Source organism: Callospermophilus lateralis, chromosome 10, assembly GCF_048772815.1.
Source record: "Callospermophilus lateralis isolate mCalLat2 chromosome 10, mCalLat2.hap1, whole genome shotgun sequence".
Classification (NCBI taxonomy): domain Eukaryota; kingdom Metazoa; phylum Chordata; class Mammalia; order Rodentia; family Sciuridae; genus Callospermophilus; species Callospermophilus lateralis.
Window position 1 is genome coordinate 115,300,417 of NC_135314.1, and position 15,545 is coordinate 115,315,961.

The following is a 15,545-nucleotide window of genomic DNA, read 5'->3' on the forward strand; positions in this document are numbered from 1 at the left end:
GCAGTTTTCTTCTAATGACAGGAGCTGACATATTTAATTAAGCTATGAACTGAACTTCAGATCAAGATTAAAAAGGAAAAAGCTCAGATAAATGAGGAGTATGACTTGTTTGGCAATGCCTGTTGCATTTGACTTCACTGTCTGAAGGTTGTGTGTGATAAAACCATGTTTTCAATTGTGGGAGAAAAGGAGGGTCCTACTTTCTAGTTGCTCATGATCTAGACAGGCTTAGATTCCTCAGTAGACCTATCGTAGGTCCTTTCTTTAACTCTTTCAATATTTCCTTTAATACTTACTCTGGCAGAGTAAGAGCAACCATTTATTCAGTGAAAATTACTGAATCAGGAATTCTCAAGGATAATAAGATGAAGACATGGCGCCTTCCCATCAGGAGGTATTCCTGTTTGTTACTGGCCCTTAGGCTTTCTGCTGTGGAAGCTCAGGGGCAGAGTTATGGATTCTGTCTAGGCTTGAGGTTGCAGGAAAGGCAGGAAAAGAGAACTCTAAAAAAAAAAAAAAAAAACAGAGAGATGCTAGTACTAATGGTTCATCCATTGGAGAATGTCTGGCATACACATTGGGAACTTATTCTTTTTCTCTCTTTTTCTCTCTCTCATAATTAATACAGATCTTCCTGTCTGGTGTCCTGGCTGATAATTGTTGAGAAAAAAAAATGTAGTATGGAGATACACAGCATTAAGAGCAGATAAGAGGGACCAGCAGTAAGTGGGCAGAACTGAGAACTAAGAAGGAGATAACCCCAAATGCCAAAGCCATCCCATAGGGAATTCACATGTGATGGTAGTATTATGAGCAGTTTGCTCTTTGGAATTCCTGCTGATAACACTAGAAACCAGCTAGAAAATCAGATAGCACATTCAGGGCCTCCTGATAAGCACATAGGGAATAACCATCATAGAAAGAATTTCATGAAAATCAAGTTTACAAAGTAATGATAACTAAAGAGTCATACACTTAAATCACAAGATTCGCTTAAAACTGGGTGATGCAAGATTTCATATGTGCATGTGTGTCTGTGTGTGCATGAACATGCCAAACATATTTTGATTGGTGAGAAAAGAATATTATATGAATAAACACATTGGGGTAAATTATTTTCTCTAATATTAGAAAGCATTAGATACTAAACTGCACATTACCATTGGGACTGGATGTTTTATGCCTTAAAAAATTCAGTGACTTAAAATGTATTTTGCGAGACCTACAGTTTTAGTTTTTACTCACCTGTGAATGTCTGTGTTAATAAGATGGCCATTTTAAAATTAAATTCTGATTGGAAATTGTGTTGGAGAAGCTTTATGTTGTGTGTAAATGCAATGTTAACATATTTCAACCAAGAGACATTTATTTTATCTAACTCTCTTTTCATTTTCAACTTCAGGGATTTTTGCCGTCAGGATGAAAAGTGTGATTATTATTTTAGTTTGGATGCAGATGTCGTCTTGACAAATCCAAAGACTTTAAAAGTTTTGATTGAACAAAACAGGTACTAAGATTTGATATCACTATATTATTAAAATGATAATATTCCACATCACTGTGGACATGCCTTATTGTGTTTAGTAGACTGAGAAAAGTCACGTTGTTTTCTATACACCATAAACTTCTTTTTTTTTCTTTTTCCTGGTTTTATTGATGTATATTTGACAAATTAAAATTGTACAAATTCGGGGCTGGGTTTGTGGCTCAGCAGTAGGGCCCTGGGTTTGATCCTCAGCGCCACATGTAAATAACTACAACTAAAAATTAAATATTAAAAAAAAAACTGGGAAAAATAAAACAAACTTTTGTTTTGTATGATTATGTACAATTTATTATTTTAATATTATTATTGCTTATCATAATGGGATTTGAATCCAGGGCCTCTCACATGCTAGGCAAGTGCTCTATCACTGAATTGTATCCCCCCATCCCTTGTTTAAAATTTTAAAATTTTACTTTGCTAAGTTGCTGCAGCTGACCTTGAATTTGCATCCCTCCTGCCTCAGCCTTCGGAGTAATGGGAATTACAGAAAGGCCTGTGCCACCACACTGAGCAGTGTATGTTTATTTTATTTTGCTTTTGTGCACGTGAGAGAAAGAGCCCAACTAATCATCACAAGGTTGGAGTATTGTGAAAGAGGTTTTATATGGGGAATGGTTGTCCCCAAAATTTCTTGGAGGAGTTGTGTGAGCTTTTCTTATAAAGCACCACTGCATTTAACAAGTAATTGGAGCTGGACGTGATGGTCCTCAGCTGTAATCTCAACAGCTCAGGAGGCTGGGGAAGGAGGATTGCCAGTCTGGGGCCACCCTGGGCAATTTAGCTACACTCTGTCTCCAAATAAACTTAAAAAAAGGACTGGGGATAAAGCTCAGTAGTAGAGCACCCCTGGGTTTATTCACCAGTACCAAACTAAATAACTAAATAAATAGATAGTAATTCTAGAGGAACCTCAGGTTTTGTTTTCTCTTTTGGGAAACCTTAACATTGTAATTAAGTTTCCCTAGATGAAAAGCTTGTACATTTTGAACTCCTAAAGTGTACTTGTCTCAAAGGGATCACTTTCCTGTTACATAGAGAAAGGGAACACTGGGGTAGTGTTTTAATTCATTTCCTGCTGCTGTAACAAAATACCAGAGACTAGGCGAATTATAAATAATGCATGTTTATTTGGCTCACAGCCCTGGAGGCTGTGAAGTCCAAGACACAGGGGCAATATCTGTTGAGGACCTTCTTGCTCCTTTGTAACATGATAGAAGACATCCCATGGTGAAGGAGCTTGAGAGGTAGAGAGAGAGAGGAGAGAGAGAGAGGGAGGACACAGAGCATAGACCCCCCCCCCCCCATTTATAGCTAATGCACTCCCAAGACCAGGGCCTTCATTCATTCATGGAGTGGTGCTCCTTTGACCTCACTACTTCTTAAAGTCCTCCTCTGAGCACCATCGTCACAGTGCCGGTTAAGTTTCAGCATGAGTTTTGTAGGGGGATGCTCAGGCCTTTGCAGGCAGTCACCCTCTATTTTATTTTCTGAAATAAAGGACCAGAAAAAATGTTCCATGTTGCCAGAGTTGCCTTATAATAACCACAACCCATTTTAAAAGTCACGAAAAATGGAAACATACCTAAAAGTAATTTGGGACTTAATTTTAGGAAAACTGGACTATGTACAAATGTCTCAGCCCATCCTCATTTTTTTTTTAATTCAACAAATATTTATTGGATACCTGAATGCCCCAGGGGCTTCTCTGTCTGCCTAATAAGAAGGAAAATATTTGACCTCAATTAGTATAATTTCTGAAATGCTGGAATAAAAATAAAACAGTAGCCATATGAATAAGGTAGTTTCTAGGATGTAAAGTCCTTTAAAACTAACTTTTATTATTTTTATCAACATTTTAAATGAAATTTTCCTTTTTTTACTGTACATTTTGATAAACTATGTTTGGAAACGAGCAGGTACCCATGTAAGAAAAGATATTGGCAAGAAATTTCTCTTTTTATTTTATTTTTTCTTTCAGATGAGCCACATATACATGTGTTAAATGCACTTTATTATGTTATGTGTCATGTTAAGCTCAGAACATGTAACCTGTGGCAATTTAACAATAGGTAATGATGTTGATTGATCTCCCTTTAGAAAGATCATCGCTCCCCTTGTCACACGTCATGGAAAGCTGTGGTCCAACTTCTGGGGAGCTTTGAGTCCTGATGGCTATTACGCCCGATCTGAGGATTACGTGGATATCGTTCAAGGGAATAGAGTGTACGTTACTTGATTTACTCTTCTATCATATAATACTATAGTCTAGAAGTGTGGGCATGTTAATGTACTTCAGATTTTTTACATCTCATTTTTTTTTTTTTTTTTTTTTTTGCTGTTTGTTTAATGGAAATTTGAGGACCACTTGGGATTCTGAAATATTCATGTAAAACTTAATATCTTAAAAAGTTGTTTTAGAATTTCTGAATCTTTAAAGGAACAAAATCATTATTGAAGATACACCAAGACACAATGTATGGTTAATGTGTGTATCTTATGATAGATATCAGAGTAATACTCTTTAGTATTGGAAAGGGAATTTAGTTAATTTATTTAGTAATTGTGATTAAGAGTTTCTTTGACTTTTACACAATTTTTTAAAATTCAGATATAAGCTTTTAAATTTCATATGTAAGCACACAAGAACACAGAAAACTAAAGATTTCTAATACACGCACATATATACACACACACACAACCCACACACAGATTAATGTGAAATAGTTCATCTTCTACTTTAAAGGCAGGCTTCTTCACCAATATCTAATTTCCATTTCTAAGTACTGGCAAGAATATACATGCTGCAGAATGTTTGCATGAGTGGTATTTATTTTGGGGACGATGGTTGATATTTTTTAAACTAAAAGTTATCACAATTGAAATGGGTTTAAACCAATACAGAGAAGAATGCCATATTTTTTTTTTCCATACGACAGTGGACTGAGATGTTTTGCACTTTACCTTACTTTTAAACATGTCAGACCAAATGAAAAGGAGAAACATTTTCATAATTAAAAAGAAGAGCTATTTTTAAAAAGGCTACCTTTTTGTTTGGAAAGATTTGTATGAAAAGATTCTTTGCTTGTGAAGATATTAATTGGTATAAAAACTTTAATTTTGGATGACATAAATATATAAAGGCTTTTGCTTGCTGTAATTAAAAAGCATGAATATGTTAAGAAAACTGTATTAAGATCATAGTTTATTGCTTCAGAGCACTTATACTGACTCTGAGATGATCTATATGCATGTGTCTGATATGACTCATGGGTACAGCTGAAGGGAAACAGATACAGAGTAGAGAGTTCATGTCAGTGGTTTCTGGTTGTATGCCATTGTTTTTGCTGCAGACACTGGTGATTTTCTGTGTCATCTTCCTGTCATTGTTGTCTCAAGTGTAAGAATCTGGCAGAGGCATTTGATCCAGTTCATGTTGTAGGGTACTTCCTGTCTAGGAACTGGGAGAAGGAATGATGACTCAGGATGTACATGTGTGTATTTGCATTTTCCCTTCAGACAGAGACACTGCACACTCCAGACATGGTTAATTTCTGAATTCAGCTAACAGATTGCATACCTCTTGAGATCATTTTCTTTCAGGCTGATCTAATAAGACAAATTCTATTTCTTGAATGTCCAATTCCATCTCCTGGGTCAAGATCTTCCCTTTCTCTTTTCTAAAAGCAGCAGGCAGAGTCCTTCAGGCAAAACTATTCTTATTTCATTCCTAGGAAATGAGTCATGTCCAGGGTGAGGAGGTAGGTGTTGGAAAGAATGACATGGGAGAGACTCCCAACACTCACAGGCTTCAGCTGTATTTCTTCATATCTTCCTTTTTCTCAAAAGATTTGACACAGTTTACTATTCTTCAAGAGAATATAATTTAGGGGAATTTTAGGCTCTACTCCATGGTGTGCTAGTAACAGCTGGCTCTTGGGAATGGGGGAATTCCCCAATGTTAGTGTTTTCCATTTCCGTGGTATAAATACTACTGTCCTGTCTGATGTCAAGTTTGCAAAGTGAAATCACAAACCATTGACCTGGAACTAACGGTCAGCTCTGGGGGCCAGTGTGAGCGAGCTCTAGCACACCACTGCTCTTGTGTCTGTTTCTCTCTTGAACTTTTCAATCACAAATAGAAACATTCTCTAAAACAAAATATTATGATCTAACTGCCATAGCTGTGACCCAACAGACAAAAATGCCAAGCAAATATCACCCTATTTAAATTGAAGTTAGAGAGTCATTTGCCTCTTCAATCTCATAAAACATATGTCTACCAAGTAATCTTTTATGTATGTTAAGTATCAATGAATGTGTTTGTGTGTTGATTGTATAACTTATATATGCAAAATCTAAACACACACAAAGCATTTGTTTTAAAAACATAAGAAAAATGTAAATATTTTTGTATCTGGTATTTTGGAGTGTCTTTTTTACTTTCAGAGGAATATGGAATGTCCCATACATGGCTAATGTGTACTTAATTAAAGGAAAAACGCTCCGTTCAGAGATGAGTGAAAGGAATTATTTTGTTCGTGATAAACTAGATCCTGATATGGCTCTTTGCCGAAATGCTAGAGAAATGGTAAGATGCACAAGTGGCTGCTTGCTTGAATGTTTTCATGAGACAACTTGCTTGGCCAGTTGTGTTTTCATACCTTTTTTTCTTCTCTAATTTGTAAGTACTAGCCAATTTTTTTGGTACTGCATTGAAAAAGTTGAGAGTAGTTTGGGGGAATTATTTTTGAACATTAACCTGTAAAAGTGGTCTGAAAATTTTAATTGAGGCTGACTCATACTCATCACAGCAAGATTTAATAATGAAGATGGAATTTTTATGGATCAGCTTTGGTCTTAAGAATACATCTTCTCTTGTAATTGAAGTTTTATAGCTTTCATTCATCCTAGTTAAAATTAGTTAAATAAGGTTATTAGATGAAATAATCATTACATATTTAAAATGTTTAGAACGTGGTTCCTGCATTTTTTTCTAGCTGGGAGTATACTGTAGTTCTCAACCTCACATTCTTGGAAAGACAGTGGAATGAATCTGACATAAGTGTCCTGTGTACATACATGAATACACCATAGTGAAACTCCACACCATGTACAAACCAAAACTGGATCCTGATTAGAATAAGATGTACTTCATATTTGTACAAACATATCAAAATAGACTCCATTGTCATGTATAACTAAAAAGAACAACAACAACAAAAGAGGTTCCTTATCACAGAAATAGAAAAAAGGTCAAAATAGGTAGAATATTTAATCTGATGTCAAAAATTAATGATACATTGCTGTTCTACAAATACAATGTCAGTTTAAATATTAAACAATTATAGGAAATAGTTTGCCTTTTCAGGATATTTCAAAATGTATTTATATGATTTCCTATTTTAGAAACGATCTAGGTACATTAGTCCCAAATTTATATAAGTATTTGTGGTTTAAGAAAAATCAGAAAAGTTGGCAAGTATTTTTTTCTTATTTTAACAAAGCATGATTTGTTTGAATTTGTTTGTTTTTCCTACAAATCTATGTGCCTTGTTATTATTGAATATCCTCAGTACCTGTGATTGTATTTTGTGCTCATGTTTGGCTAATTTCACTCAACAGCGCATCCCGGAATGGCATCTTATTTATTTTTTCTTTGTCTTAAATATGTCTCTAATGAATTTTGCTTAGAAATGAGCTTGGATTTGTGTTTGACTCCCTCCCTCCCCCCCAAAAAAAATGGAAAGAAAAGGCTGGACATGTTTCTTTGTGTGCGCTATAAGCTTTGCTTGTTCTGCATGTTGTCTGTGAAGGACATGTCAGAATGTCAGCTTTTCATCAAGAGTCGCTTTTTTTTTTATTTACCAAAGAATACCCAAGAGAGTGGGTGTGCAGTCAACTTACCCAATGCTTCTCTTCATTTTAGACTTTACAAAGGGAAAAAGACTCCCCTACTCCGGAAACATTCCAAATGCTCAGCCCCCCAAAGGTGTTATTTTTATTTATTATTTATTTATTTTTTGTTTATGTAATTAATATTAAATATGGTAAATTGCATAGAAGTAAAGTTTATTTAAGAACCTTCTTTGCATTTAGCTTTATATAATGTTGGTGTTCATGGTTTAGTAATCTGAATGTGTGTGTGTGTGTGTGTGTGTGTGTGTGTGTGTGTGTGTGTGATATCTGTGTGATTTTGAGTGGGATATTGGAAGTTAACACTTGGATCTTTGAGCTGATTTATATTTTATAGTTGACAGTTGAAAAAGTTAAACCCAAGTTTCTTGTACTCGTTCTTTTGGGTTTTATTTTGGTGGGTGACAGGGAGAAGAGGTAGAGGTGGATATAAATGCATCTTGATTAAAGAAATGAGACTTGGAAGCTCTTCTTCTTGATTTATTTTATTGATCGCTAACCCTTTTAACAGGTACAAAAATCAACGTCCTTGCATCAGTTGTGTTTGCCATGTTTGTTTGGTTTATGGCAAGGATATGAAATGCATTTTTTTTAGCTGCCTTTATAATGCATGACTAAGTTTTGTGTTCTGTCTTTAAACATTAGAACAACAAAAGAATGAAATACAGTGATGCACTAATGACATTTTTAATTCTTGTTTAAAAATGTAACACTGTCTTCTTTGAAAGGGAAAGAAGCCAAAAGAAGGTCTTACCTGTTGCATTTTGGTGTCTCAAAAATATTTCTGCTTTCAAACAGGAATTTTTTTCCCTGATGTCTCCATCTAGGATCAAAGAGAAAGGCATAAAAACAATCCATTCATCTTCTTTTTTTCAGTTGAGTGTCAGTGCTATCTGTTAGTTTTGTGTAGTGTCTGAATTTATAATCCAATTTTCTTTCTTTTATTTTAAATCATGCACGTTTTACTTGAAAAATAAAATGCATGTTTATGAATGAAATTATGAAAGTTGAAATTAATATACCATACTATATATTTTTCTATGGTTAAACTTATATTTTGTACCTTCCTCTAAGATTAACACTCCTATTTTTTGGCATATAGGGTGTGTTTATGTACATTTCTAATAGACATGAATTTGGACGACTACTATCCACTGCTAATTACAACACTTCCCATTATAACAATGACCTCTGGCAGATATTTGAAAATCCTGTGGTATGTGTTTCATATTCAACTTCTTTTATTACTTATTTTCCTGTGAGTCTAACTGGACATAAACTAGTTGGCTAATATTATGAAAATATGATAAGGGGCGTTTATAAAATGAAATAGTTAATTGTATTTAATGATCTATAGAGTAGATCTAAACTTTACCAAGAACTTGTGTCATAAAGATATATTTTAGGCTTGAGGAACTTAATTATCAGTTTCTTCGGTTTCTCATATTTTCTGTTTTATATATTCAAAAGTTCTATACAATCTTTAATCACCATTTCAGAGAAAAGTTTACAAATAGTTTGTGTATGATATTTTAATTTTTAGGAAAAAAATTCAAGAATTAGCTAAGGAAAATACACAGTATCTCTTGATTTTGTTAATCCGTTTTGACAGTTTTGTGAATGTACACCGGAGAGAGCCAGAGAAAATTGAGGAATAAGCTCCTTCAGCGTAAAAGAAAGTCTTAAGTTGAAGAAAGGATTTACTTTCTAAAGTCTGTTCTTGTTTTCTTAAAGATTTCATCAGATAGTAAAAAGCTTCTGTTTTTGCTTATAATGATTTCTTTCTTTTCGTAAGCTCCACACATTTATTCAAGGGACATGTTCTCTTCCTCTGCTGTTTTTAAGATTTTCCTCCTGGCAATAGTAAAAGTTTTCAGTTACCAAGACTCACTTCACCTGATGAAAATTGTCTTTTATTTTGTGGGAGAGTTCCAGAAATGGTAAATTTAATAGTTCTTGAATACTCTCCTGAATAGAGAAAGAATGTTTTTTGACATTTTGGTATTTTTAAAGTACTTTTGCCCCGTTTTAGCTGTATGTCTTTATCATTCATGGGAGTAGAATTGAAAAGAGGTCTATTTTATGTGGAATTCATATTTTCTTGAATCTCTTAATGTTTTGAGTGTAGAATTATTTGGCTTCTCAGATAGCAGGTTAGCTTCCTGGTAAGATGCCCTAAATTATATCCTGAATTGCACCTCTGTGTAAGAGTTCCGGTCTCTGGAGAGGATAGGATGAAAATGTCAGAACTGAACAGAAATGACTTTTCTTTCTATGGCTTTCTTTGCTTTTTGGAAACATTAGTCTAATTGTGGATATGCTGAGTGCTGTCTCATGGCAAAATACTTAGTGATTGACCCATCATCAGAATTCCTAAGAAATTAGTACAATCACAATTTGCTCAATGACTTGAAAGTTTGCCTAAAATGAAAAGTTACTATTAATGTCCAAATGTAAAATTCTTGGGGATTTTGTTTTCCATAAACTTTAAAGAAATTTTTTTAAAATGATGCATAGGAAAAAATATATTCTTGAATTTCTTGTTTGACTATTTATATTTAATTTTTCTCAGATTTTAGAATTATAAAATGAATAAATATTAGAGAAATAATGAAATAATGCTGAAAATAGATCATCATATTTGTACACTATGTATAAATGACATTCCTTAAAGAATTTGAAGATAGCTTTGGCTTCTCCACATCAAAAACAGGCTCCATATAAACATACAAAACTAAGAATGACATATAAAATTAGCATGATATAAATCATCTGCTCTGCCTAAATCCAGCCTCAGAGATATATTTAATATAAATATTTTTGGAAACATGTTTTTATTAAAATTATTTAGAGTCTGTGCTTATGCTGTGACTTCCAATATTTGTACTTTATAAAAAAGAAAGTTAAAAATTTTTCAAGAGTCTAAATGCATTTAAGAAGATATTGGGGAGATACCTAATTCACTCCATATTTTATCATAAACTTTCTCAATTATGCCAGAGATTGGTCAAAGAGAATAAAATTTCTGAATTAGATGAAGAGGAACCATTTTCAATATAAGGACCCGTTAATTAATTCACTAATGGTTTTTTTGCTATTATTTATTGGTACAATTTTGTTCCTTATTTTATCCTTCTTTTTTTTTTTTTGGTCTTGGGAATTGAACCCCAGGCCTCAAGCATACTAAGCATGTGCTCAACCATAGAGCTAAACCTCTAGCCCTATTTTTAATTTTTAAATGCCACACATTTAATCATTCCTAAAACTAGCCATTGTAAGATTATTAAAGTCTTAATATTCTGAAGCATGAAACATAATAAGTTTGAAAAAAAAAATGTTTCCTGCAATGATGTGAGCACATACAGAATTAGGAAAAAGTTGAAATATAAACTTAGTTTCTGAAAATTCCTGTTCTGTTGAATATACACAGCCATTTCTAAGTTGTTTAATTCATAAAAGTAGATACTTTTTATTTGCTAGTGAAGTTTTTGTGAAAAAAGATATTTGTGTTAATATGTACAATTCTTTTTTTGATAGGACTGGAAGGAAAAGTATATAAACCGTGATTATCCAAAAATTTTCACAGAAAACATTGTTGAACAGGTTTGTATTAATAGGTACTATGATGTATAGAGCATTTTGCTGTATTTTCCAGAAGAAAGTATTTCTAGTGTAATACTACTTTAGTGGAAAATGTGAAATAGAGAAACTGGCCTTTGGGTAAAATTCACATGGCTTATTAGCAACTCTGCAGCCTTGGAATCATACAGATGTGAAAATGGAGATTTAACAATATATTTTAAGATAATACTTTTGGAAAAAAAAATAATGGTACTAAATTTTCTGGCTTTATGATACCTCTCAAAATAAGGAATCATTGAAAGATCTCTGGTATGGAATTCTTTTAATAAAAGCTTATCTTTGAAAGACAGTGGGCTCTCTTTCTAAGGGATTTTTCTCTGAGAGAACTTTTTAAAAATGAGCTCTCTTTTAGATGTGTTCAAAATTATTGTTCATATCTTATTCTCAAAGTATACGCTATCCTCATTTCCGAGATATGCCATTATTTTATGTACCTAGAGAAAGAAAAATTAAACTATGACGATATTTTCTTGTCATTTAAATGCTTAAAATTTTATACATATCAAAGAATTGTTTAAACTTTTCAAGACACAGATAGTATTATGTCTTCTAATGGTGGCACCATGTTTTATAGCCTTGTCCAGATGTCTTTTGGTTCCCCATATTTTCTGAAAAAGCCTGTGATGAATTGGTGGAAGAAATGGAGCACTATGGCCAGTGGTCTGGGGGGAAACATCATGTAAGTTACTGTTTCACACAAAGAGCTAGAATGTGTGTCTGTCTGGGGAAGGTCGGGGTAGATATTCAAGTTCAGAAGGGATATATTCTAACTGTGTCCTTGGCCTAACTGAGCGGGCCAGGCTATCAGGAGAATGCTCTTTTCAGACTGTCTTGAGGAAAGCTGATCCTTTAACACCTAAGAAGTCAGTTATCTGTCTGGGCCCCAGTTTCTCATTTATGCATGTAATTGCAGAGTGTGGTCTGTAAGGGCCCGTGTCCCTGTGCTGGAGTTGCATTAGGTAAGACATGTCTATAATGATTGGTGTCTTTCTTCTCTAAGATCACCTTTTATTCCCTGCAGTGAAAATGATAATGTAAACTTTGTGTGTGTGTGTGTGTGTGTGTGTGTGTGTGTGTGTGTGTTTGTGGGTAAACATGGAAAAGAGGATTTGTTTTGAATGCCCTCAGTGTAGTCCTGCTTTGCGTTTATGTTCATGTGTGAAGACTTGGCAGTGATTTTTACGGGAGTGGGTTCCATGTGTTTCTTTTCCCCTGAAAACCCTCAGAGGCCAGGGATTGTAAAGGAATACTCTGGAATATCACTGCCTCCACCCAGTTAACATCACCCCAGCTACTTACTTGATGAGGGAGAGAAAAGTCTGAAATATTAGGAGGAACTTGAAGTCAGTGTGTTATGGGATAATGGAAGCAAATCACTGAAAGATTTGGGATTTCATAAAACGAAAGCAAGGGGCACGGCGGGGAAAACCTGTTTTCCGTAGTTTGTAATCCAGGGGATACATATATGCGGAATGAGTGCCCATCAGGCAGCCAGGACCCCAGAGAGTCATGATACAAAGTCATTTTTTAGGGCCGATTTGAGACTTTGGAAAGTCTGTTTTAGTAATTGTATAATTAAACCTCCCTATACATTTAATATGTAGGAAAAGGGTCTACTGACTCTGCAGTAATTTGCTTCATCACCGATACATTTGCAAAGCTGTATTATCTGAGTAATTTTGAGTAATTTTGACCACTTTATAATTAAAGCAGATGGTACACCACAATTGAGCAACTGTTATTTTTATTGTCTATTATGAGCTGTGTTTGAAAAAAATACCAAGATAATGGCACTGTGAATTACACATGGGCTCCTCTTTATGGTGCGTCAATGCTGTTTCCAGGATAGCCGTATATCTGGCGGTTATGAAAATGTCCCGACTGATGATATCCACATGAAGCAAATTGATCTGGAGAATGTATGGCTTCATTTTATCCGGGAGTTTATTGCACCTGTTACACTGAAGGTCTTTGCAGGCTATTATACAAAGGTAGTTATCCTCCCACCCCTCCTGCATGCTCCCTGCCACATTCTACATGAATAAGCTTTTTTTTTTTTTTTTTTTTTTTTAATGTTTTTATAACAAATCTCCTGACTGTCTTTGCTTTTTTAGGGGTTTGCACTATTGAATTTCGTAGTAAAATACTCCCCAGATAGACAGCGGTCTCTACGTCCCCACCATGACGCTTCAACGTTTACTATCAATATTGCTCTCAATAATGTGGGAGAAGATTTTCAGGCAAGTATGACTCATCTGTTTAGAGTTTTCTAACTAAATATGGTGTTATCAAGAGGGATTTACCTGTTTCTTTTTTAGATTCTGCTAAGATAGCATAATTTGAAATTTTAACGCTGGTTAAAATTGAAAATAATAAGCAGATACTTTTTTTTTTTTTTTTTTTTTTTTTACATTTTAGGGAGGTGGATGCAAATTTCTAAGATATAACTGCTCTATTGAATCACCACGAAAGGGCTGGAGCTTCATGCACCCTGGGAGACTTACCCATTTGCATGAAGGACTTCCTGTTAAAAATGGAACAAGATACATCGCAGTGTCATTTATAGATCCCTAAGTTATTTACTTTTTATTGAATTGAATTTTCTTCTGGAATGGATGACTGGCATGAACACATCTTTGAAGTTGTGCTTGAGAAGATGAGAGGAATATTTAAATAACTTCAACAGAACAACTTCACTTTGGGCCAAACATTCAAAACACTTTTTGTAAAAAGTTGTTTGATGTTTCTTAATGTCTGCTCTGAGCCTTAAAACACAGGTTGAAGAAGAAAAGAAAGAAAAAAAAAGTAAAAGAAAATATTTATTTCTATGCTTTACTGTCTCTGAGAATAATGACAATTTTCTGGATTTGTGTTTCAAGTTGATAAAATATTCAGGTACAAATGTACAAGTAACAAATAAGCCTAATAATGTTTTCTTATTTAAGAGGAGCCCGAGAAGAATTTTATTTATCAACATGTAAGGGAAATGTAGAATGAATGGATATAAATGGAAAGTTTTGAAAACCTGGGTTTTAAACCTGGGGAGACTGATTCTAACTGAATTTGGGTGCAATTATGTAAGTTCTTTCTTGACCATCTATGCAGGTCCTTGCTCTAGTAGTTATGGGATGATGCAAAGAAAATAACAATGTTTTTCTCAAGAAACAGTGGAAACACACCAAAGAGCAAATCCATTAGAAACACTTTTTTTTTTCTAGAGCATTAAATGATTTTACATTTGTATTAGAAATTAAACCCCATATTCCTTCCCATGGACCATCTAAAGTGGGCAATATTAAGTAGACACCAGATCTAAAATCTGCAAGTGTCCTTATGTGAAAACAGAGTTTTTGTTAGTTTCATTTTTTTTTTAATTGTAGAAAATGGTAAAGAAAAAGAAAAAAAATTTTGAGACTAGTTGCATTTTATGATTTTTATAAAACTTTTTAAGTACTTGAATTTTATATCAGGAAAATAAAGTTAGTGAGCCTGGCTTCTTCCCTTTTTCCCTTTGTCTCTCTTCTTAATCTTTTTGGGGAGGGTTATTCATTTTTTTTCCTTCTAACTGTGATCTCCGTTTTATCCTTTTTAATCTGTGAGTTCTTCTCTACCTTACTCTAATCCCCTTCCAAATTTGTTGACTTCATTTATTACCATTTCTCTGAGTGAGGCATAAATGTCCCTCTTGTAGCTACTGTTTTTAATTTAAAGGTTAAACTTGAAGTTTCTAATCATGGTGCCAAAATTCATTTTTCTAACACCATGTGTTAGAAAATTTTGAAAAATAAAATTATTTAAAATAAGAATTTGTTGTTTTCTTTGTTATTAGTGATTTATCTTTAGAAGTGAATAAATGATGGGATAGCCTGAAATAATATCTGGATACAAAGACTGTTGGTTTTTTTTTTTTTTTTTCAGTTTGTTTTGTAGCTTTGAAAATATAACATCAAGATTCTATTAGTTGGATTATAAATTAATTGTGAAATCTTGGTCTCGTAGGGACTAGGGATTGGATGTGACTCATTTTACAAGTGAGGAAATAAAGGCCACGTGATTGTTCCATATTTAAGTATTTATTTGGTGGCGCTTTTGGGTCTCCTGTGGGCTCATTTGTGTTCCAGGCACTGAGCACATATAGAGGGATCACCTGAATGCTTTTGATGTTGGGAGATGGACTTGGGAAATCAGCAAGCTGTGGTCTATCTCCATTCTCTTCTTTGGTGTCCCTTAACACCTAAAGTGAATCCCTACCCATCAACAAGGTGAGGAAACATTTAGGTAATGATTTGCATGATAGTTTGTGAATTACATAATTGTACTTCCAGGAGAGCAAATGATGTGTCACGGACCCCAAGCAGTCACTAGTGACCCTAGAGGCAAAGCAGGTGGAGTCCCTTCAGCACAAGCCCTCACGTCTTTGGGTGCATTTCGAGGAGAGATGCCT

General features: G+C 34.3%; 1 protein-coding gene across 2 annotated transcripts in view; it reads left to right on the plus strand.

Moving 5' to 3' along the window:
- Window positions 1-14,869, plus strand: part of Plod2 (procollagen-lysine,2-oxoglutarate 5-dioxygenase 2) — an 86,010-nt gene extending 71,141 nt beyond the window's left edge. The window contains exons 11-20 of one of the 2 annotated variants that reach the window (XM_076867138.2): window positions 1,403-1,507; window positions 3,644-3,769; window positions 5,993-6,134; window positions 7,473-7,535; window positions 8,562-8,675; window positions 10,997-11,062; window positions 11,676-11,780; window positions 12,946-13,092; window positions 13,216-13,341; window positions 13,520-14,868. In XM_076867138.2, the coding sequence (XP_076723253.2) occupies window positions 1,403-1,507; window positions 3,644-3,769; window positions 5,993-6,134; window positions 7,473-7,535; window positions 8,562-8,675; window positions 10,997-11,062; window positions 11,676-11,780; window positions 12,946-13,092; window positions 13,216-13,341; window positions 13,520-13,675 (1,150 nt within the window). In that variant the 3' untranslated portion in view covers window positions 13,676-14,868. Of the gene's footprint in view, window positions 1-1,402; window positions 1,508-3,643; window positions 3,770-5,992; window positions 6,135-7,472; window positions 7,536-8,561; window positions 8,676-10,996; window positions 11,063-11,675; window positions 11,781-12,945; window positions 13,093-13,215; window positions 13,342-13,519 lie in introns of both variants that reach the window. The other variant, XM_076867137.2, reaches the window with a different exon arrangement.
- Window positions 14,870-15,545: the final 676 nt, after the last annotated feature.